Source organism: Amblyomma maculatum, chromosome 3, assembly GCF_055883805.1.
Source record: "Amblyomma maculatum isolate TAMU_Amacu chromosome 3, ASM5588380v1, whole genome shotgun sequence".
NCBI lineage: Eukaryota > Metazoa > Arthropoda > Arachnida > Ixodida > Ixodidae > Amblyomma > Amblyomma maculatum.
Genome location: NC_139346.1, coordinates 205,501,030 through 205,525,761, shown reverse-complemented (window position 1 = coordinate 205,525,761; position 24,732 = coordinate 205,501,030). Strand labels below are relative to the sequence as shown.

The window sequence follows — 24,732 nt, the reverse complement described above, 5'->3', positions numbered from 1 at the left end:
GAAAAGCCTGATGAATCTAGCAGGGCAAGAATATACGACTACTTGAGCCTCTTAAATGCAATTTTTTCTTTATGCATGCACTCATGTTCCTTTGGGGCAGCACTAATGGCAGCAAAAAATAAAAAGAGGTCTGGAAAGCAAAATGGGACAGGGTTTGGATTCAGTCAGTCATCTTCCTCGTCACTCATTGGGAGAGGGGATTACAGTCATGCCATCAGACCATGACTTTAGCCTCTTTGCATGTGCTGCACCCTTGGTTGCTGGAATAGTATTTTGGTGCTGAGTTTCCTACCATAGGAATGCCAGACTGTGTGAACATTATTTAGTGACTAGAATAATGTTACAAACTGAACAATTCACATTATTCAGAAATAGCAGTAACAAGCCAAACTATATAATGTCCATGGATAGCTTGTGTGCACTATTTATTTCATGCAACAAGCTGCACAAAGATTTATAAGGAAGCCTTGCTCAGAAGCACAGCTTGTGGGTAGACGTTTGTCAAAGTTTATGGAGGCTGAATCATGTTATCTTTTTTAAGTTTCTGTGGAGTCTTTCAAGCTATGATAAGACTACTCGAAGAAACCATGTGCACGTTTGCTGATGCAGAGAACTACAAAGTGAACAAAGCATCAATGGAGGTCTGAAATCTTATTAAAATTGAGAAAGCACAAGAAAGCAAATTATTTTGCGAGCTTATTTTTATAAATATCTCATGCACCATCAAGCAAAATTCACAGATATTAATGGCTTGCAATCAAGTAGCAGCTGCAACCTTGTGTATTGTTGAAATGCCAGTTTACGGAGGGAGCCCAATTTTAAAATGTCAACACTGAAAGAGATGACGAAAAACACTTCTACGCATTTGGGGCGGAAATGCAGCTGTGTGAGAAGCTCACCTTAGAGTGTCCTGCAGGGTGCTTCCATGAGAAAGTGCTATTGAGCGGAAGAAACCTTTCACGGCAGGTACCGTGTAATCCTTAATGTGCTGTGATGTCTGCAAGAACAGCATGTAAGGGAAAAAAAGCACCCCTAGTTGAAGCCCATAATCACAATACTAATCATACTACAGAGACCACTACTATTGACTGACTATTCAGTACGATGGCTTTGCGCCTTCTATTTGAATCAGGAAGCAATATGCCCAGAGTTAATCAATAAAAAGCAGCTGCTTGCAATGCAAATGCCCAAAACAGCTTGTTGCTGAAATTACGTGTTCGCATCACAACATCACTCAAACCAAATGAAAGCAGACACCAGTGTAGTGAACATGTGCAGCTATGGAAATTGCGGCTTCCAGCATATTCACATTTGAGAATTACCCTGCCCCAGGAAAACTAGGGAGCCATTAAAGGCACAGAAAATTAGAAAATCCTCAGCAAGACTACTATGCTCAGAGAGATGAAAACAATAATCGTGGCATAGGTTTGCTTGCTTTATCTCTTGTTGGAAAACTGCAGCTGATAATGAGTAAAAAAAAAAAAAAAAAATGTATTTTTTTTTTTGTGCGATACCTCTTTCATTTTATAGCTGTACATCCGGGGAATAACATTTCTCCTATATTTAACCACCTGTACTAACTTCCCAAAAATATTCTATTGGTAGCCAAATGTCATTATTGTATTCACTTTGCACTTAAAAAGTTGTTATTTGTGCACCTCAAATAAACTTGCTTTTCTATGGCTATAGTTTGCACAAGGCTTGATCTATATTTTAACTTGGAAAAGATGGTAGAAAAATATTCGATTTTATTTGCACTCGGTTTTTAATATTTGATTTCGCTTTGCAACCCAAATTTTACTATTGGCAACAGTTTTACAAAATATGGCTGTTGAAACCAGTTTGTTTCAGAATGCACAACAATGAGAGCTGAAAGCGTTATGGCAAAAGCTGGCTTTATGTTCATAACTACAGCCCTAACAAGGCGACTCACCAATCCAGTTCGTGCACAGTCGCCAGCATAGTTCGTAGTTTCACCAGCTCCGCCCTGATGAGGAGGCTGCTGCTGCTGCTGCTGCTGCTGTGAAGGCTGAGCACTGGCGCTGTTGCCTTGCTGAGCTTGGTGCTTGAAGAACAGGACGGCCTCAAAGTTCATGTAGGCCCACGCATGCCAAGCCTACAGAAATGACATGTGCTTACATACTGTTGCATGTTACAGTTGACTTCCAGTTTCGTGTAATGTGATAGCAAAAACATCTGTGATATAAACAGAGAACTTTTCTCTTCCCTTTGCACATTCAGATACTCAAAAGGCCTAAAAGATATTATGCGGAGTCGGCTTTATTTAATTTGAACTCCAATCCTTTGAAGTAACGCTTTGGTCCTGTCAACATTAAGTGCAATGAAAGGCTTCCCTTGATTCGAAAAAATATTTAGCTTCCTTTGGGTTGGAATTACAAAGAGAAAACTGTACTTATATATCTGCCATATTTTTGCAAACAAATTATAACTTTCCTCTTGAAGCCGTTAGTATGCTGAAGCTGTACACAGAGCGTCTGTTTGTGGACTCAACTCACAAGGTACTTGACAGAAAGCGAAAAGTAATGTTAGATCAGAAGAAAGGCGAGCTGTGTGGGAAAGGTTTCAAAACGAAGAGAGAACTGAAACAAAACTTGGTTTCCACCAAACACATATGGAAACTTGTTCATTAATGCGCTAGTCTGAGAAGAAGAGCTCTCCACTAAGGCACCCCTATTCTCTTTCTGCTTTCACTCCCTTCCCTTACGGCATGGTTCAGGTGTCCACAGAACAAGTGTGACGGATACTGCGCCTTCCCTTTCCTGTGAACCAATTGTTGTTATTATTATTACTGTTCATTTCCAAAGCCCTTCAGCACACAGGTTAATAAGCAAAAACAAGACATCATGTCTAATTTTCAGAACATTTGCTGCAACCTAATTTGAAAGCAAACAATTCCTCTGGTTTAGATGAAAGACAGAAATGATGTATCGAGTGTCATGTCAATAATGCAGTGACAAGACTGCTGATACGCCAAACGAAAAATTTGGGGGAAACTTAAGCTCTACCTATCAAGGTATGGCATGACTGTGTTTATGGCTCCAGTCTACTGGCTCCCTAAGTGAGTCCTCACTTGCCTCCATCCTCTCTGCTGATTTGAGCCTATATTATCCCACAAATACACTCATTAGCATACAGTCATAAGCTACCACATTATGAGCAAGGAGACCCAACATAATGTAAAGCGCTGCTTTAACCAAGCTGCATTAACAAGGCATGGAAGTAGTGTGTCTAACTTTGGATCTGAGGGTTCCTGAGGGTGTAATTCCGATCTCATCCTCCCATTTCAAAAGAGCTGCCCGAGGTGGCAGCTCTTGCCCAAACAGGGACCAATCATGTCACCTGCCAACTACCACCTGCCAGAGGTATGCTCGTAAGTTCTAGCTTGCAAACCCCACAAGGCAAACTTTTACCACCATTGGATTATCTGGACTGACCTTGTACCAGTCATTGTCGTGCTCTGTGGCTAGTTGGTAGTAGCGCAAGATCATGGGGACGGAGCTCTCATTGATGCCTTGCATGCATTCCTCCCACTGGCCAAGCTTGAGGTAGCACCTGCATGGAGAAAGCAAGTCAAGCCATGACCATTCATAGCAAGTGGAAACATGCAGCAGTGAACAAGAAGGCTGCCGACGATGGTTACACAATGCAGTGTGGTTGCAGTAAATGGAGTCTAGCTTACTTCATTTTCGTGCACTGCAAAATTTCCTGTTCAAGCACTTGTAATCAGGGCAGCTGTGTAGTTCGTACAGCTGTGTCTCTTTCTGATTATGATGACGATAATGTATTATGTTTTGAGTGATCTTAGTGAAAGCATTATTTTTACGTTTACACCAGTAGCCTAAGCAGAAACTTGCTTTTCAGTGCTGTGATCTATGATCTAAAGGGCAAATAAGAACTATAATGTGAATTATGACTCTCTCTGTAATGTGCTTTCTTCACAACAAAAATAAGCTCTCACAAGCTGTGAGCGGAAAAAAAAAAAAAGAAAAACGAAATGAATTAAAAAGTGCTGGGAGCTTACCTGGCGAGCAGCTTCTGGTGTTCGCTCCTCTGGGCATTCTCATTAGGAACGGGCAAACACAGATGGTTCAGGGTACTGTTAGCTGGAAGCTCGGTTTGAACAAAGTGGTGCAGTTGCCTTAGGGCATTCTCCTAGGTTGGGGACAAAATTCAGGACACAATAAGCAAAATGCGCACTCACAAAAAACGTACACTAGAGGATGTATTTTCTGGAGCTTAACCTTACCTTCTGGTTGCTCTGCCACATGTGTTTGATGTAGGCAAATGTTACAGCAGGGTAGGCCGTCGGCAGAGGCTGGTTTGGCACTAGCGAAGGGTCGGTACCCAAGAGAGTTACTAGGGTTCTATGCGACTGTGCCTGCAATGAAGAATGCGATGTTTTCAATGGGGTTGCGAGCCATGTGACATGAAAAGCACAGGGCATTGATTATGCAAATACCGTGCCAGCACTCTTGGGAACAGAATGGTATACATGGTCTGTCCAAACATTATCAGGGCTGAACTGTGTGAGTGAAGGAGAAAGGGTGGTGGGCGGCGTCTTGAGGCACAAAATTTATGGGGGACGCTTCGGCTCTGCCTTTAAGGTTATAACATGATAGAGTTAATGGCTCTAATCTGTGGCTCTCTTTGGGGTTCCTCGTTAAAGTATATCTGTCTTTCGTTTACCCATGTCCCGAGATATCAGTATTTTGCCAGCATAGATTTATCTTGGCATTGTACTGTAAGCACTTGATCAAATGAAATATCACCAAACCTAACTTATTGGCCCTAAATGTGAGGCGTTCTTCTTCTGAACGGAAGACACAAGCACCCCTCACCAGTCGCTCATTGCGCCTGCACAGGCTGCTGAACTTGAGCCAGCTGCGCATGTCATCCTTGGGCTTCACCACTAGGGAGTGGAGCTGCAGTATCCTTTGCCAGTCCTCCACAATTCTCTGGCAACCCTGTCAAATGAAGGAGGAGGCAGAAATGCATGACTAACTCTGACTAATAAAGTTCTGTACAATGTGCTCCTACAGTGTCATCAACAGGTCACTCAAAATACTGTGCCTACAAAAGACAGCAAAAGTTCATGGAAAGCGAGTGTCATGAAAATAGAATTTCATAGTAGTCAAAATCCAGTCACCTGAAATGTGCCAAGGTATGAGTGGTATGAGGTATGAGTGGTATGAGGTATGAGTCCCCTTCATGGATCACTGCCTTGTCGTGGCGGAGGGGCTTGCGAAACTCGATGAAGTCGTGAGCTCTGCTGTGTAGGGCCACCCAAGATAGACAGGTCACGGCAGAGAGTTCTGACAAAATGTGATTCACTGGAGAAGGTAATGGCAACCCACTCCAGTATTTCCTGCCAAGAAAACCCTATGGCCAGTCACAATACCATTATCGATATGGCGCCGGAAGATGAGCCCCCCAGGTTGGAAGGCGTCCCACATGTTACTGGGGATGAACAAAGGGCGATTCCTAGTAGCTCCAGGACGAATGAAGCGGCTGGGCTAAAGCCAAAAGGACGCTCAGTTGTGGATGTGTCGGGAAGCGACCGGAAAGTCCGATGTTGCAAGGAGATATATCACATAGCAACATGGAATGTAAGATCTATGACGCAAGGTAAACTGGATATCGTCAAGCGAGAAATGGACAGATTGAACATTGATATCTTGGGTATCAGCGAGCTCAAGTGGACCGGAATGGGAGAATTTAACTCCGGCGACTATTATGTCTTTTATTGTGGGCACGAATCCAAGAGAAGGAATGGGGTCGCTCTCATAGTAAACAGAAGAATGGGCAAAGCAGTGCTAGGGTACAACCCCAAAAACGACCGAATGATTTCACTTCGGATCCAAGGTCACCCTTTCAACATAACAGTTATCCAAGTCTATGCACCGACCACTGCTGCTGAAGAAGCTGACGTTGAGAGATTTTATGCGGACCTACAATGCCTTTTAGACCGCACCCCATCATCAGACGTCGTTTTTCTCATAGGAGACTGGAATGCTAAGGTCGGGAGTGAAGAAATATCCGGAATTACAGGCAAGTTCGGTCTTGGTGAGCCAAATGAAGCTGGGCAGAGGCTAGTAGAGTTCTGTCAAGAAAACAACCTGACCATAGCGAATACTCATTTTCAACAGCACAAGAGGCGCCTGTACACATGGATTTCACCGGACGGTCTGTACAGGAATCAGATCGATTATATTATTTGCCGGCAGAGATGGAGAAGCGCTATACAAGCAGTAAAAACAAGGCCTGGGGCCGATTGTGGCACCGATCATCAGCTTCTTGTTGCCAAAATTAAGCTTCGATTGAGGAAAACGCAGAAAACTAGAAGGCCTTTCAGGTATGATCTGGATCAGATTCCATTAGAATATGCTGTGGAAGTGAGGAATCGATTTCAAGAATTAGATCTAGAAGACAAAGAGCCCGAAGAGATGTGGACTGATGTTCGTGATATAATACAAGAAGTTGCTACTAAGGTAGTTCCAAAGCAAAAGAAATGCAAAAAAGCAAACTGGTTATCTGAAGAGGCTTTGCAAATAGCTGAGGAAAGGAGGATGGCAAAAGGTATGGGGGAAAGAGAAAGATACAAGGTTCTCAATGCGGATTTTCAGAAAATAGCAAGGAGAGATAAGAATGCCTTCCTGAACATACAGTGTCAAGCAGTTGAGGACAACAGCCAATTAAGAAACACAAGAGCTCTGTATAAGACAATCAAAGATATCAAAGGAAGCTTCTGTGCTAAGCTGGGCGTGATAAAGGACAAACGAGGCAAGGACCTCACTGAAGCCTCAGAGATAAAGAAGAGGTGGCAGGAATACACAGAAGAACTGTACAAGAAGGACCCGGATGTGCAATCCCAACATAGGACGGTTGTGATTACTGATCCCGAGCCGGGCATCCTGAAGAGTGAAGTTGAATGGGCCTTAGCCAGCCTTGCTAAGAACAAAGCAAGCGGAATTGATGGTATTCCAGCTGAGTTGCTTCAAAACCTCAACCACGACGCTGTTAACACACTGCATACATTATGTCAAAAGATTTGGACAACCCTGCAGTGGCCACAGGATTGGAGGAGGTCAGTTTACATCCCCATTCCAAAGAAAGGCAGTGCCAAAGATTGTTCCAACTACCGCACGATCGCGCTTATTTCGCATGCTAGCAAGGTGATGTTAAAAATCCTGCAAGGTAGGCTGCAGCAGTATGTGGATCGGGAGCTTCCGGACGTGCAAGCTGGGTTTCGCAAGGGCAGAGGAACTAGAGACCAAATTGCCAACCTTCGCTGGATCATGGAAAAAGCAAGAGAGTTCCAGAAACCCATTTACTTCTGCTTTATTGATTATGCGAAAGCGTTTGACTGCGTAGATCACAGCAGATTGTGGCAAGCTCTCCGAGAGATGGGAGTTCCAATTCACCTCATCTGTCTCCTCAGGAACCTTTATGAAGGGCAAGAGGCCACAGTCAGAACTGGGCATGGTCTTACTGATTGGTTTCCGATTGAGAAAGGGGTGAGGCAAGGCTGCATACTGTCGCCCTGCCTATTTAACCTATATGCAGAGTGCATCATGAGGAAGGCCGGTCTGGACGAGTCTTCAGCTGGAGTGAAGATTGCTGGAAAACGTATCAACAACCTTAGATATGCGGATGATACCACTTTAATGGCAGAAAGTGAAGTGGAACTCAAGAGACTTCTGATGCGCGTACAAGAAGAGAGTGAGAAGTTTGGGCTTAAACTGAACATTAAAAAGACGAAGATCATGGCGTCTTGCCCTATCAAGTCCTGGAGCATCAATGGACAAGAAGTGGAAGCTGTGACAGATTTTCTGTTCTTGGGCGCCAAGATTACCTCGGAAGGAGACTGCAGCCATGAAATTAGGAGACGCCTGCTTCTGGGAAAGAGAGCAATGGTTAGCCTTGACCGCCTAGTAAAGAGCAGAGACATTAGTCTGCCAACCAAGATCCGTATAACCCGTGCTATGGTCTTTCCAGTTGTGATGTATGGATGCGAGAGTTGGACTGTGAAAAAGGCTGACCGCCGAAGAATTGACGCGTTTGAATTGTGGTGCTGGCGAAGACTCTTAAGAGTCCCTTGGACTGCCAGAAGATTAAATCAGTTGATATTGTCGACCATAAACCCTGACTGCTCATTGGAGGGTCAAATTCTAAAGTTAAAGCTCAGCTACTTTGGTCATCTGATGAGAAGAGAGGAGTCGCTGGAGAAAGATTTGATGTTGGGAAAGGTTGAGGGTCGCCGGAGAAGGGGTAGGCAGCGAACGCGATGGTTAGATGGCATTCTCGAGGCATTGCAGATGAAGCTATGTGATGTTAAGAAGATAGTGAGAGACCGGAAAGCGTGGCGTGACATGGTCCATAGGGTCACGAAGAGTCGGACACGACTGAACGCCTGAACTGAACTGAACTGATGAGTGGACATGCATGCTTTTACTGCCAGTGACGATATCATGTGACAGGGCCGATAGGAAGAGCTACATTAAATTTTTTCCCGAGAACATGAACCCTGCAAATTTTTGCTGTTAAAGTTACATCCAAGCTGTGTAATTGAATGGGTCATCATCATCAGCCTGACTATACCCACTGCAGGGCGAAGGCCTCTCCCATATTTCTCCACTTAACCCGGTTCTGTGCTAGCTGCATCAACTTGACCCCTGCGAACTTCTTAATCTCATCCGCCCACCTAACTTTCTGCCGCCCCCTGCTACGCTTTCCTTCCCTTGCAATCCAGTTTGTTACCCTAAGCGACCATCGGTTATCCTCTCTTCGCACTACATGTCCTGCCCATGTCCATTTCTTCTTCTTAATTTCCACTAGAATGTCGGTAACTTGAGTTATTTCTCTGACCCACTCTGCACGCTTCCTATCTCTTAATGTTACCCCTACCATTTTTCGTTCCATAGCCCTCTGGATTGTCCTCAACTTAAGTAGAACTCTCTTGGTTAGCCTCCACGTTTCAGCGCCATAGGTGAGTACAGGTAAGATGCAACTGTTATATACTTTCCTCTTTAGCGATACCGGTAAGCTGCTAGACATAATCTGCGAGTGCTTGCCAAATGTGCTCCATCCCAATCTTATTCTTCTTGTAACACAAGAAGAATAACAAGAAGAATTGAATGGGTATTTCTCACTTAATTTATGAATGCAGCAGCAAACAAATCGTTCAGTTATTTTGACCACACCATGCTCTCCTCTCTCTCTCTCTATTCCCTTTTTCTCTGTCACATTCACTAGACTCACTTGCTGTACTTTAGTTCACTCTTTGTCTTCCCCCTTTCCTTCTTTCCTTGATGGCCTTGGTCACCAGGTGTTTGTGGTAATGGATCTTCCTAGTCCAACTGCTACTACACTGGGTTTAGAATACTGAGGCCACACCCTCACCTGTAGCCTGTCCCACCACTTTTGCTTGACAGCTTCCCTCCGCTCAGGTACAAGCTTATACTGGATTACTTCTTCCAATTCGGCCAACATCTGCACTTGCACCATTGCCTGTTTCAAAGGGAATAAACATGTAAAGACTAACCTTGCACCAGCATGCATTCTGAATGTCATCAGAGCATTATACAAAAATGGTTAGTGTGTGCCAACACTTTTATCGCAAGAACAATCATAGCGAGACCTCGGGTGGCCACAGCTACGCCGCTTTTCCTCCTTCATGCTTTGTCATCATATATACTATGATGACATATATACAGTCGAACCCGGTTATACCGAACCCGGATATATCGATTTTGGTTATATTGAACTCACGGAATATCCCCTTGAAAATCCCATGTAAAAGTATAGGAAAGCCGCGTTATATATCGAACTCAATTTCACAGGTCGTTCGATATATCGAACTCCGCACCACGCACTGGAAAGTGTGCCTTCTCCAAGGACGATCGCATCACCCTTGGCCGTTTGCTGCTTGATGTTTTCAAGCCACGCACGGAAGGAATGAAAGGGGACAGTTCGGCGACGCTGGTCTGGGCAACGCCGCGCCCATTCCCCAAAGGCGCGCGCATCTGCAGTTATCGTTTCCCGCGCGCCAACACATGATGTTTGCAAGCCATGTGCGTGGGTGTGTCCATTTTTTTGCCTAGCTATCTCTCTCCTTCAGCACGCGCTACGCATGTGCCAAGCCAGCTCAGCCCGTTTTCAGACAGACGTGGGACGCTTTCTCCAGCGTGTGTTGGGAACCCTCTGCGTGCGCCGCGCGGCTATGGCACCTGCGGATGTTAAGAAGCAGCAGCTCTCTCTGTTTTTTTTTTTTTTTTTTGCAAGAGTCATCCTTTCTTATCGTTGTGCTGTACGCACGACGTAGCGTAAGATATGGCGGCTGCGGACGTTAAAAAGCGGCAGGTATTTTTTTATTTTTGTTTAATTTCTTTTTGCGGGAGTCTTTTTTTTATTGTTTATCCTTGCATGTATGAATCAACGAAAGCACGCGGTCAGCTGCTGCGATCATGACGCCCGCCCCAAGCGCGGCGTGATAAATCGAACCAGGCTTGTGCTATCAAGCCATCAAGCCATTGCGGGCACTCTGCCAAGTTCGCTCCCCACCACCGCAGGAGCTATCAAGAGATAAACGCGCCCCGACGTTATCGCTGCGCAGCATCTTGGCACGCTGCCATTGAGCTGTGGATGAGACGACCGAAACGGACTGACGCGCACCATCGACATGCAAGCGAAAATGCTCGCGATTTCTGGCGCCGCAACAGAAACCTTGTTTTGAGCTGCTGCAGTGGCTCGAGTGGCGAGAGGGACGCAGTTCCAACAAGTTTGAAAATTTTCGCTCTGTCGCTGCCGCTCGTCGCTGAGATCGCTCAGTCGCTTGCATGTGAGCGAGCTGGCCTCAACGCATTGTTTTTTTTTTTTTTTTTTTCAAATTCTCGGGTGGAAAAGTGAAGGGTGGGTTCATTATGCGAGTGGGTCGATTACGTGACAAATACGGTATCGTTTTTTCGCATCGTAAGTGCCGTCACAAGGCGATTTCTGTATATCGAATTATCGATATATCGAACTATTTCGCGATCCCCTTCGAGTTCGATATATCCGGGTTCGACTGTGTGTGTGTGTGTATATATATATATATAATATGAATTAGGCCTATAAAGTGGGGTTCGGATATATTGAACCCAGATATTTCCAATTACTGGCTTCACCAAACACTCAAGTTACACCTTTGAAAGTTCTAAGCATAGGCATGTTACGCTGTATATCAAACTACAAGTTCACGGCTCGTTTCATATCAAACGAACTATGCGCTGTGCCCCTGAAGCTGGTGCTTTTCATAACGGCACTCTTTGAGCCCCTTCTGTGTACATTGTGTACACGTACATTGGCGACACGCTGCATGTAAACGGTGCCGAATTTAATTAATTGAAATGGCGACCGATGAATTAACTCACTGTTCCATTGCTTTTCTTGTGGGCATTTGTAATCATATCAGTGCTTTCTGATATTCAGGTGAACACTGTAAGCTAAGCAGTGCAGTGAAAGCAAAAGTGTCATTACAAAAATGTTGCGTTGCAGACTTCGAATTTATTTTTGCATTAAAAAAGAGCATGTTCAGCATGTTCAGATGTAGTGAACTCAGCATGTTTGGTGTACCTTGCATTGAATCCCACTCTCTCCTAAACCTGTTGCTTCTGGAGAAGCGAAAACTTTGGCAGAGTTACGGCGTTGACAATAAACGCACTTTAAAGCAAGGTGCAAAAAGCTGCACTGTGTCACTCTGGGCATATTCAAGGTTCCCATGACCATCGAAAGTGAAATAAAAGTAGCATCGTGCCCTCGCTTACCCTGCCTTGCGAAATCGTAATTGTAACTGTAACCAGAACTATTAATATGTTCACAGCAGCTTTTGGCGTCCCGAGGCTCATAATGACGGCCGCAGACATGAACTGTGGGTTTAAGCTGTTTAAATTATTTCCATAAAAAAATATCTGTCCATTCACAAGACATGAAAAATGCCACTATGCTAAACATGTTTCTTCAAAAGTATACCTTGCATGCATGGTGCCGTGGGACCCATCAGCATACTCAAAACTACTCCTGTACCTTTACAGCTTTCAATTATTGACACAAGCAAAATATGTGCACATTTGTTTTACCGCAGTTGAGCAACAGCTGTCCCCCCCCCCCCCCCCCAAAAAAAAAACTATAACACAGAAAAACGTGCATTGAAAACAAGCTAGCAAAAAGCTGCCCAATGTGCCTACACACGGTGTAGATTTCAAGGAGACGCGAGCGCAACCTATTGAACAGCAATAAAACACGTCTGCCTCCCCGGAGCCAGTTTGCTTACGGAAACCCACCTAAAAGTGTTAGCACCTGCTTAGCCACAATATCAAAGTTCTATGATAAATATCAATCATCCATGCCAAGTATACACACCCCATAGGCTCGGCTATAGCTTTCTCCAACCATGGCAGTAAGGTCAGTGTCAATCAGGTCTCTTGCTTTGTCAATAAACTGAAATAAACAATACAAGAAGAGGGGGAAAAAATTCTGAAGCCACAATTCAAAGGAAGCACAGGCACTGACTGTTTAGCTTAGATTCAATTTGCACTGGCTCTGTAGCACTATCAAAATTTATATGCCGTGCAAATCAGGACTGTGTGAAACTAGCAGCCGTACAAGGTGACACATGCTTGTTTAATGTAGATATGTAGGTTATAATCAGTCCTGTGTTCACAGCAATTTTGCTACAATTTATTGAGGGAGAAACTGTTCTTACAAAATAAAGGAGTAATTATGCCCCAGTATGACACTGTGACGCCAATTACTACACTATGTACAAGGTGATCCACTTCTAGCTATAACACGGCCACTGCTTTCAAAGCATCATTGCGTCCCACCTGCCCATAACATAAAGCTAGGCGGCAGGCCATGCAAAGCATCACCTCCGCGTCCCACTGTGCATATATCGCTTTTCTTCGATAAGCGCCTGCATCCGATGCAATGATGCTTTGAAAGCAGTGACCGTGTTATAGCTAGAAGTGGATCTCCCTGTACATATAAGGGTGTAGCTTTATTAACCCTTTCTCGGGCAATATGTAGGTTGTGTGGGGAATTACATTAGCAATTTTTCCACAAGATGCGTTTGCAAACGTTCATAGGCTAAGGTATCAGATTTCTGCAACCAAAATTCCCAGAATTTTTGTTTCTCGTAAAAGGAACTGCATGAGACACAAGGATGTTTGCTGCAGAGAGAGAGAGAAAAAAATTGCTTAGAACAGTCCTTCATTCATGAGGAAGTGCTGCAGCCCGCTTTTTCTGGTGTCCAATCGTTCTCAAATAACGGAAGTGAGTCAGTCTTTTCCCCACTCCATGGTTCTGCACTCATCTCCAGGCGACGACTTAGAATGTTGCCATGGGAATGTGTACTCATCCAAGCATGATCATGTGGACCTGCCATACCGTAGTACTGCACCTGCCCATTATGACTGTTTGACTCTTTCCCTACCGCGCTTATTGAGCATCGTTAGCCCGCTAACGATGACTTCATGCACCAATTTTGAACCCTTCCACGTCACTCATGGACACGCTATACCATCTAGTGTGTAGTCGGATAACTGAAGTTTCGGTTTTGATGCAGTTTACAATTTTCCCGCGAAGTGGCCATTTTTGAGCGTGCTTTGAACACGTGGCAGCATCTGAGTCGCATGCGAGAATGGCAGCATCCGCGTCGACGATGCGCGCTTCGAAACATCGCAAATCTCATGGCTACGCACTATCTACGATCAGGTTTTATTGATGACCCAAGCAGAAGCGACTCTGAAGATGCTGCCAATTATCGTCAGAATTCAGTTCCGACCCCGATGACGATGGAAACCAGCCCGGAACATCGGCGGCCACACGTTGTAGGCCTTTTGGCCGTCCGCGACCGCTCTGGATGTTTTGTTTGTGTTGTTGGTGTCATTTATCTCATTCCCAAGGTGTCAACATCATTTGGGCACAATATCTTGGCTCCCACAAAACAGGCAGTGGCGTTCTGCCCAAGAAGGGAACCGGGTATCTATTTCGGCATGGTGCTTTGCAGCGGCCCTCTGCTCTACATGCTCTGCATTTTGTACATCTTGAAAAATTTTTAAACAATTTTGTCGTTTCATTTACAAGTGCATTTCGTCAAGTTTTGCTCAATTTTTTTCTACAATCTGGTTTTTGGGAAATTATATTGTGTGTTAAAACCCACAACATCATATTAAAGGTTGTATGCCTAAAAAGCGAATCTATTTAGCTTTCTTTTCGTGTATTGTGTAAAATTATAGACATGATAGTTTTTACAGAAAAAAAAAAAAATCTACTGAAACCTACAGAAAACGGACATTTTGCCCACGGTAGGGAAAGAGTTAACACAGCATAAGAGGTGTTTGAGAGAATCCCAGCTACACAGTAAACTCATTAATTCAGCCTTCAAGGGACCAGAAAAAAATGCCCAAAATCATTCACATCATTGTAATTTTATTAATAACACCTGTATGATAGTTATCTGCATTTGAGGCCAAGCCAAAGGAAAACAGAAGTTTTTCCCAATTTCACCAAGCGCTTTGCTTTGCACACACGGTCGGGAATGTTGGCTCCAAGATCGTGACCAGTGAGCAGTTTCAAAGTACTGGAAGTAGCATGCGGATGCATGCTAGGGATATATATGTGTAGCCATCAGAACAGCCTAACCCCATCCCAAAGCAAAGATAAAAGAACAGTGATGCGCCAAGCAGAGCCATAAACAGTGCCGAACTTCCGAAATTGGGAACTTCTGATCAACGTTGCGCCTGCTGTCGCACACGCGAAGTACATGCAATTCAGGGAAGGTCTATTTCGATGATTGCTGTATGCATGGGTCGTACCTCGATGTGATCCCCCATCCCAATTAATCAAAGCGAGCCCACCTATGCCTCGGACCTTGCCCCCTAGTTCAAATTATCTGAATTTCCGAATCAACATATTTTACTGCAAATTTAAACCAAGCATTAATAATGAAATAATGCTTTTACACTGCTTAAAAAACTGTTTCAATGATTTTATGCACCATTTGATGCCTGAAGACAAGGAAAGCCTCTACCAAGACACACTCCTGTGGTGAGAAAAATACTTTCCATCACTCGTGAAGGAGTTAACACAAAGAATTTGAAAAGCTGCCTGGAATGGGCCAACATGTAAGCATATGCTCAGAGACGCTGCTCTGTTCATCTCACTGCCTAAATCGAATGGTACCACAATTCAAGCCGCATGCAATTTAGCAGGAACATGTGCAGGAGAATGTTTGTGACACAATGAGTAACAAAAAACAGCCCACCCGTCAATCAATCAGCCTTGCCGCATACACCGAAGAATTAGCACATGCCAGGCATGCCACTTGAAACAATTGGCTTCCAAAATATGTGCAATGGCTGGCTTTTCACACATCAGTAATTTATGACACCCTAGGTTTTCTTCACCGAATTAGAAATAAAAAGTGCAATATAGTAGAACTTCAATGATCCGATTATGGCTGATATGAATTTGTAAAACTCACCGGCCGAATCGCATTGTGTACAATGTGCAGAACTGCGGATGCTTCAAACACTCCCCATGTCAGCATGGATGATAAAAATGCGCAAGCCATGAATGCACTTACAATTTATTTACTAAGCATGGCCCGCATATCACAAATGGCACAATTGCCCATCATGCTGTACATGCCTGGAGCAGTGAGCAGTGATGGCACAATTGTGCGGTACGCATAGTGAGCAGTGGCACAAGGCTGTGGATGAATCCTGTCAGCAGCAAACAAATCTCGATGTACAATGCGTTTCCTGCACTTCTGCACATGGATTTGTTTGTTTTGGATGGTGCGAATATTTGTTGCAATCCATTACATTTATTTGATCGAGATTCTACTGCATATAAAAGCCCGATTAGGATCAATCTTTGTTGCAAGCACTCGTAGAACAACATGTGATGCGCTTTACAACTAAGACAAAGAGAGTTCCATCTGTCTGTACCACAGCTGCATTAACAACCCAAAACAAAATAGCATGAGAAACAGCAATGAAAGGCTATAAAATGTGCAGCAGTCACCGCAGCCCACCTGTCTAGGGCTTCCTCTAGCCAACACAGAGTCCCAAGCTGTAGGAAGTACCCCAAGCAGGCATATGGCAGTCACCTTATAATGGCAGCTGTGGCCCCGTCCCTCTTACCTGCTGAGCTAACTGGAAGTTCTCCTTGTGCACAGCAAGCACTGCTTGGTGAAAGGCACTATCGGTGGTGTCGCGAGGGATCACCTGCACATACTCTTCCATGGTGTCCCACTTTTCTGCACGCAACAAATAGAAAGGGTTAGGACAGCATCAAAAAGCATCAAGTTCTCACTCCCAATTTCGCTGGCTGACAACCTTCTCTGACTGTTTTGATTTTTCCCTAGCCGTGACGGTTCATGAAATCGGTAATAGATCATGCAGTGGCTGTCATGACTGAAACCAAGTGAAGAGCACAAAGTCTGATAGTCTATGACCAACACTACTAGAAATAACTCAGAAGCAAGAACAAGTATTGATATGAGAGCCAGCACCACACTACAGCATATGAAACGTCCACAAAGCTGAAGTGCAGGCCATTGGTAAAGTTTACAAAAATAAAATTAAAAGGTTGAATTATTGTCTCACCAAGGCCCCATGCAGCTGCTGATGCCATACGAGCCATCTTCTGCTGGTTGCCATACGCACTGCTACTCCAGTTTTCACTCGCCAGCTGGTACAGCTGCTCCCTGCACCATGCAGTGTATCATAAAATAAGTCATCACCATCATGAGCAGCAGCACAGCTGTGCCCAAAGAAGGCCGCTCCCCCACATGACACTAATGATCCTTGTCCTGCACCAGCTGCAGCCACCTTATCCCCACAAGCTCCCTAATCTCATCCACCCATCCAGCTTTCTGCTACACTCTGACATGATTACCTTACCTTATCTTGGAATCTAGTCAGTTAACTTCAACAACCATCGGTATCTTGCCTTTGCATTGCATGCCACGCCCGTGCCCACTCCTTCCTGATTTCAACTAGAATGTAACTCACACCTTTTTCCTGATCCACTATGCTCTCTTCCTGCCTCCTAATGTTCTGTCTATCGTTTTCTTCTTACCCAGCTCTCTGTGCTGCCCTCAATTCAAGCTGAACGCTTTTCGTTAGCCTCCACTTTTCTGCCCGATAAATGTGTACTGGTAAAATACAACGGTTGTACATGTACTCAACTCTTGAGGGATATTAGTAACCTGCCATTCATGATCCCAGAATGCCTGCCAAATGCACTCCATCCCACTCCTATTTTTAGACAGCTATTTCGCTCTTGTGGTCTGGACCTGCGTCACAATTGCCTTAAGTTCATTTACCACTTCCAGCACCTCGTTACTTATTTTAAACTGTTGTTCTCTTCCAAGACTGTTAAATACACCACCTGCATGAATACAAATACGCTAATTTACCCTCCCGCCCTCAGACCCCAGCGGCTACAGAGCAAATGACCAAGGTGGTGGTTAGATGTGTGATGCAGTGAACAATGCCAAGTATCTGTGGCTCTGGACAAACCAGATTGACGACCTAGGCAGGCAAAACAAAACGGTGGGTCTAAAAATAAAATTGCAAATTATCAGCTGAAATGCCACAACCTCACATTTGTTCCATGAACCCACTGTGCTTTTTTCCAATCTTTTAATGTTGGTCCTATCGTTTTCCTTTCCGCAGTTTGCTACGCTGCCCTCAATTTAAATTAAAGAGTCTTCTCCAAGTTCAAGTACCCATCCCATATACGAGTAATGACGAGACACAGATACTGTGATATACTTCCTCACGAGGGATATTGGTAAGAGCTGCTATACACAATCAGAGAGAGAGAGAGTACCTGCCCATGCACTCCCACCCACCCTCTCTCTTTCCAAGTTGACGTGCAGCTCTGACAAATACCACATACCATTCTCCGAGCACCTCGAGACACCTCATCTGGCCCAGGATGAGCTCCACATCGTCGGGCTTCTGCTCTCGCGCCCTTCCGTAGACCCTCAGTGCACTCTCCCAGTCGTGAAGCTTTTCGTACCAGCGCTCTTTCACCTTCTGCACATATTTGCCCAAATTTCAGGTAAATAAATTTCAGCTCTCACATCAGCTAAACAAAAACAGTTGCACTGTGCTGAAAGTCATTTAGAAAAAGATTTTTGATCAATGTTTCGACCTTCCTCATAAAACTGCAGAGCAGTGACCAGGCACAAATACAGGCAAAGTAAATCAGCTGTGCTTGCAGTAAAAACAAAAATGGCTAAAGTGGAGGCAAACTGACCAGGTCTGTTGCGTGGCACTTGGTTGCATACTCCAAGACTCCTGCAGCTGCTTCAGGCTGCTGCAACTTGTTGTTGATGCTGCTCAATGAGACAAAAAAAAATTATATCGTATACAGAAAGACCACCAACAGATACATTTTTTTAGCACTTCTATAAAGCAGGGTAAAGTGCACGTTTTCCATACATTTCAACGAGATTTGCACAACATATACCTGACACAGGTTAGCAAATGCGTTGCAGCAATTTGCTGAAAGGACCTGCCACAGCAACAGGCTACCAACACCCCCAAGGTCACTTCTCTTCTCAGCACTTACTTGCAAGGACTGGACAATACCTGTATCTTCTGTTCCTATATCAGTTATATTAGTCATGGCAGTGTTTCATGCAAAGTTTTTTTCACATACCTAATCAGTGCTTCCAGTACTTCGGTAGTAACACCCTTGTGAAATTCGTCTTCTTTGTAGTGAAGTGCCTTGGCATATGCTCTGCACTTCATTGCACGCTCACCAAGTAACCTTTGATCAAGAGGGAGGGGACCCTGGTTCAAAAGAGAGCAGAGGTAAATGTCAGATAATAGAAACCACCCCAGAGTAAATTCATGGGTAGCCTGGCTCAAAGACTGGTACAGATATCGGTGAACGCACAGCCATTGATTATTATTATTAATTTTTTTTTTGGACAGAGAAGTGCTGAAACAGTTTTGGGGAAAATGAAAGCAGACATGAAAGTATGAACACATAGAACATAAGGCATGTGTACAAGAGCCACTCCTAAATGCTCTCTGATATTTCAAAAACGCCACTTTAAGCTAAAGCGGAGAATTTAATCATTAGCTAGTCAGCGATGTACACTAAATGCCAATATAGTAGTGACCCAAAGGAACAGACCTATTTCATGCTTTAAAGCAACCTGTTCTCTCATCAGTATTTCTGGTTACAAAAAAAAAGAGAGAGAGAAGACTATAAACAAACAAGTGTCGTAACATACCTCAGTTATGTACAAATGCTTTAAGAAGAAGGCTTGCCCTCATAAGGGCACACCTGCGAAGTTGATGGCTGAGCGACAAGCAACAACCTTCATTTATTTTCTAGTTTTAGTTCCCGTCTTCTTGCTTCACACTTTAAACAGAGTGCCCTGCATGTGATGGAGCTGCCCAATCACAGTGAAACCTCTTATAATTTACCTGGAGATTACAAATTATAGGCTATACCAAACTCTTTCCAAATATATTTGATGAACAGATGTAATTTTCACGTCATATACCAAACTCCGCACTGCCAAACCAAACTCACTCGGGAGCAGGAAGCAGCTTTGCTGCACTATATAAGTGACTTGTAATGGTGTGGCAAGCGTTCACACCAAGGTTCACACTTGCACTGAACAACAGTGCCACGGAAGACAGTGGTGTGAAGGATTGGAAGCCAGGTTGCTGACATGCGTCATGCATCTCGCACCCGTCCTACCATCCTACGCTCATTGCCGGCTGTTAGAGAGGTGATGATAATGGTGGATAGCTTTAACTCTGACATACCATTTTCCACGCAACGCAGCTGTAATGCAAAGAAGCCACCATAACATGCACTTAACTTGCAGCCGCTGAGCACTGCCTGTGCTGTGCGGAAAAGCCAACCTAAATGGCGATCTGTTTTTCATGGTCTCCGGAATCGCCGCGAGTGCCTTTGAACAGAGCTAAAGCTTTGAGAAAGGTTCTCAGTTTCTTCAGTAAGCATCCCCCGAGTTTCCGTCTCTTCACCGATTAAACTGCACTACTCCTGAACGTTTTCTGATGAAATGCTATACTACGAATTTTGGCCATATTGAACTATTTTATGATTTTAAACGCATTCGCCAGTTTTACTGTAGTGCAACACAAGTCTGATTACATTCACCTAACAGTATGTTTGAAGGCAGTGATTTACTCATCGACGTCCACCTAAGTGCAGCCATGCAACTAAAATCGAAAGATAAAGCTTTCTCAGAAATTTCGTAGCTAAATTTTGTAGAGTGGCTGCTCCAGAAAGGTAGTGGTCCCGGGTTCAAACCCTAGACCAGGACAAATTTTTCTTTCTATGAAGTTTCTAAGAAAGCTGTTAGGTGGATGACAATGAGTACTCACTCCCTCATTACAAATTCTACTCCCCCTTGGGGGTTTCTCCAAAACTTTGGACTAATAAGTCTCATGATTCATGTGTGAGCATTGGTCTCCCACCTTCTCGCAGTGTTCCATAAACTCTGCAAGGTTGAGCAAAGTCTGGGTGATTTCGGGAATATCCTGGTCCATCAGTGCCTTCTGGAAATTCTCTATGATTTCCTTCTGGTCATTGTCGCCAAGGCAGACCCAACAAGACAGAAATGCAGCATTGAAGAGGTCCCTAAAGAAATAATGTAAAAGGCAGCAGTCAATGGAAACCTAAGGAAACGTTTCCAGCCCACAATAAAATAAAAGTACACTGAGCTGTATAAAGGCAAAACTGAATGTAAGAAATAAATGGCTCCCCTATCTTAATTAGGATTTCAGTCGCTAACCCTTTCAAATGCCATTTCTATTTCCATCAAAAATAAAAAAATTAGTGGGTCTCTTAGATGTCTCTTAAGAGGAGAATGGCGAAAGCATACCCTTCCTCTCCTCTCTCCTATCATTTGCCTCTCATAGACGTTTGTTGCAGTGCTACATATAATTATAATTGGTTTACAGGAAATGGAAAGATGCAGTATCTGTCATACTTTCTCCGGCAGGTGTAAGTTTGGACAGTACACCATCACTTCTGTCGCGTGACGTTCCTTGGCACGCGCTCATGTGTGTGATTGCAGATGGCAGGAACGCTAGACAAGAATACATCTCGCAGAATCTCGCGGAAAATGACAGATCTTGCACCCAACTCTTGTGCGCACGACCACACATGTGCTATATATAGCTATTGTACAATTTTGATGCTAATTAGTGTTAATCAGTGCCCTATTAGTTATAACTAAATAGTGCTACATATTTAGCATTAATTGGTACAAATTAGTGCTAATCAATTAGTGTTAATTGTTAAGAAATGTGGTGGTTAGTCTAATAACTAGTAACTGATAGCTAGTATATGTTTATGGTCATTTTTTGGGTCGCTGCCAAAGGTGTGACACCCTCGCGAACGAACGACAGTATGAACCATTAAAGGCTTTCACTTTAATAATTTATGCCTAAATAGTATATCCAGTGCAAAATACCAGCAGACATTTTTTGAAGCGATGTGAAACATTTTTTACAAAGTGCCATTACTGAACTTACCAAGTAAACACTCAAAGAAACACAGAAATAATATGTTGCCACACCGCTGACCATCTTCTGGCGCCACCAAGTGGCCGAATGTCTTGGCACGTGGCTAAGCGTCATCCTCGTCTCTCTATCGATTTTTCGCTTGATTAAAAAGGGCCAGCTCGGTTGTTGTGCTGCTTGCTACGTGTGTTGGTGACATTTTGGTGGAGGTGCTGGGTAAGATCCCATGTACGTTGCCCCCGAAGACGTCAGTGACGCTGCTCATCAACGCGTGGACGCGACTCCTGTCCATAAAGCCAGCCGTCGCCTGCGAGGCCTACAACCTGAGTTTGAACCGCTGTCCACCCCGCTACGAACCATGACATCCACGACGAGCAGCCAGACAAGCCAGCCTTCCAGCAACGCCCCACCGTTCGTCCTTCTCGCACCGCGATCACCGCCATCATTTCATGGTGACCGGTTAGAGGATGTGGAAGACTGGTTGGCCGGTTTTGACCGTGTGGCTGCATTTAACCAATGGGACGACGAGCGGAAGCTAATGAATGTGTACTTCGCGCTGCAAGACCCGGCCAAGACGTGGTTCGAGAACCACGAGGCGTCCTTTGTCAACTGGGCAGCCTTTCGCCGTGAGTTACTTACAACATTCAGCTCGAGTGCACGCAAAGAAAATGCAGAGATTGCAATTCGTTCAAGGTCTCAACAGTCAAATGAGAGTGTGGCCATGTTTGTCGAGGACATGACGCGGCTTTTCAATCGGGCCGACCCTACCATGCCTGAGGCAACGAAGGTACGGCACCTCATGCGCGGGGTGAAGGAGCAGTTGTTCGCTGGCCTCATTCGCGATCCCCCAAGAACTGTCGCAGATTTCGCGAGAGAAGCTACCAGCATGGAACGTTCCCTGCAGGAACGGAGTACCCAATACGGCCGCCAGGCAAGCGTAGCGGCCACACCCTGCTGCGCGTCCGTGCCAGCAGCCAGCGACGAGGCATTGCGGGAGCTTGTGAGGAGCACTGTCCGCGAAGAGCTGCAAAACCTCCACTTGAATGCTCCCTCTGCAAATAATTATTCTGCCGTGGACGTCATCCGTGATGAAATTCGGTGAGCGGTGCAGCCACCACCACCACCAGCACCACAACCGGAGCCATGCATCATGACTTATAGTGATGTCTTACGTCGACCTGCTCCCGAGCCAAATCCATTCCGTCCCGTTGTCGGACCACCGCCTCGCTACATGCGCCCCGTCGAGCCACAGCAATACCAGCGTCCCGCTATCAGCAAGGCGCACTTGTGGCGCACGCCCAACAGACGGCCGCTCTGTTATCACTGCGGCGAACCTGGTCACATTCTTCGCAATTGCCCATACCGGAGAATAGGCTTGAGAGGATTTCCACCAAATGCGCCTCGACCCCGCTATGGCGAAAGACCACAGGCTGCTAACGAGATGCAGCCAATGTCACCACAACGGCGGTCGCGATCGACATCTCCGAAGCGTTTTGCTTCGCCCAGTCGGTACTCTTCCTCTGGGCAAATCAGAGGCACGTCCCCTCACCGGGAAAACAAAACACGGCGACCTCCGGGGGTGGGGCCGCCACTACGTTTCAGATTAAACAGCCTCCACCCAACGATTTGACACGACGGCCCGAGCGGCGACGACCCGATCCGATGAACTTACCGACGTGCTGCGAACGCATTGTTTCCGGGGAAATTTTTGTAACCGCCGACAGTTGTGATGTGACCGCACTTGTGGATACCGGCGCCGATTTCTCCGTCATGAGCAGCCAGCTAGCCACGACACTCCGTAAGGTTCTGACGCCTTGGTCTGGGCCAATGATGCGTAGCGCCGGTGGTCATGTAATGACGCCGATTGGCATGTGCACTTGCCGCATAGAGATCTGCGGTTTTACTTTCACTGGCACATTTGCCGTATTACAAGAGTGCTGCAAAGATCTGATTATCGGCATGGATTTTCTTCAAGAGTATGGTGCGGTTATAGACCTTCGGGAGCAGCTCATGGTATCGTTTTCAACCAAGCGAGCCGTTGATAGCAACACGGACTTCCGGAAAACGATGTTGCGCGCCTGTGATGACCACATAACGATCCCTCCGCGTGCGAGCAAGTTCGTCACAGTCAAATGTGATTATAGCACCGGCGCGAGTGGCATTGCTGAAGCTAACATGTCACTGCTTCTAACTCGACAAGTTTGTGTAGCTCGGGGCCTTGTCGAACTTGTCCGTGGCCAAGCCAACGTGCTAGTGACATACTTCACATGTGAACCCCAACGTTTGACGGCGAACACGGCGGTCGCTTATTTTGAAGAACTTGAAGAATGTACAGGCCAGTATGCTTTAACCAACACGTCAGACCCCGACAATGCGACGCCTACAGCCATTCAGACTGATGTGAACCCGCACCTCTCGCCCAGTGAGAAACGCTGCATAGAGAATCTTATCAATTCGTTCCGAGATTGTTTTGCATCAACCTCCAAGGTCCGACAGACGCCACTAACGAAGCACCGAATTATAGTTGCCGATGACCAACGTCCACTATGTCAGCGTCCTTACCGGGTGTCTTCAAAAGAACGTGATGCCATCCGCCGCCAAGTAACAGAAATGCTCCAGGACGACGTTATGCAACTGTCGACGACGAGCCCCTGGTCTTCGCCTGTTGTCCTTGTCGCAAAGAAGGATGGAACCTTGAGGTTTTGCGTGGATTACAGACGCCTCAACAACGTCACGAAAAAGGATGTGTACCCCCTGCCACGCATAGACGATTCCCTCGATCGCCTTCGCCATGCCACTTACTTTTCGTCCCTTGACCTCCGCAGTGGATATTGGCAAATAGAGGTTGACAAGCGAGACCGTGAGAAGACCGCTTTTATTACGCCAGACGGTTTGTATGAATTTAAAGTGCTCCCGTTTGGCCTTTGTTCGGCCCCTGCCACATTTCAGCGAATGATGGACACTGTACTCTCTGGTCTGAAGTGGCAGTCATGCCTCGTATATCTCGACGACGTTGTGATTTTCTCGGACACGTTCGACGAGCACCTGAAACGTTTGCGCGCTGTCTTCGAGGCCATCCGATCTGCCGGTCTCTCTCTAAAACCCGAAAAATGCCACTTTGCTTTTAACGAGCTGAAAT

At 45.3% G+C, this 24,732-nt stretch overlaps 1 protein-coding gene across 2 annotated transcripts in view; it reads right to left on the bottom strand.

Annotated features, from left to right (window-relative positions):
• mTor (serine/threonine-protein kinase Tor) overlaps positions 1–24,732 on the bottom strand; it is a 96,142-nt gene that overhangs the window by 23,955 nt on the left and 47,455 nt on the right. For both annotated transcript variants that reach the window (XM_084599383.1, XM_084599384.1), the window contains exons 26-39: positions 20,544–20,706; positions 18,739–18,872; positions 18,334–18,412; positions 17,971–18,110; positions 16,671–16,771; positions 16,206–16,321; positions 12,418–12,495; positions 9,421–9,528; positions 4,860–4,985; positions 4,268–4,399; positions 4,043–4,173; positions 3,456–3,573; positions 1,934–2,116; positions 900–997 (exon numbers count right to left, since the gene is read on the bottom strand). In XM_084599383.1, coding sequence (XP_084455509.1) covers positions 900–997; positions 1,934–2,116; positions 3,456–3,573; positions 4,043–4,173; positions 4,268–4,399; positions 4,860–4,985; positions 9,421–9,528; positions 12,418–12,495; positions 16,206–16,321; positions 16,671–16,771; positions 17,971–18,110; positions 18,334–18,412; positions 18,739–18,872; positions 20,544–20,706 — 1,707 coding nt within the window. The remainder of the gene's footprint in view (positions 1–899; positions 998–1,933; positions 2,117–3,455; positions 3,574–4,042; positions 4,174–4,267; positions 4,400–4,859; positions 4,986–9,420; positions 9,529–12,417; positions 12,496–16,205; positions 16,322–16,670; positions 16,772–17,970; positions 18,111–18,333; positions 18,413–18,738; positions 18,873–20,543; positions 20,707–24,732) is intronic.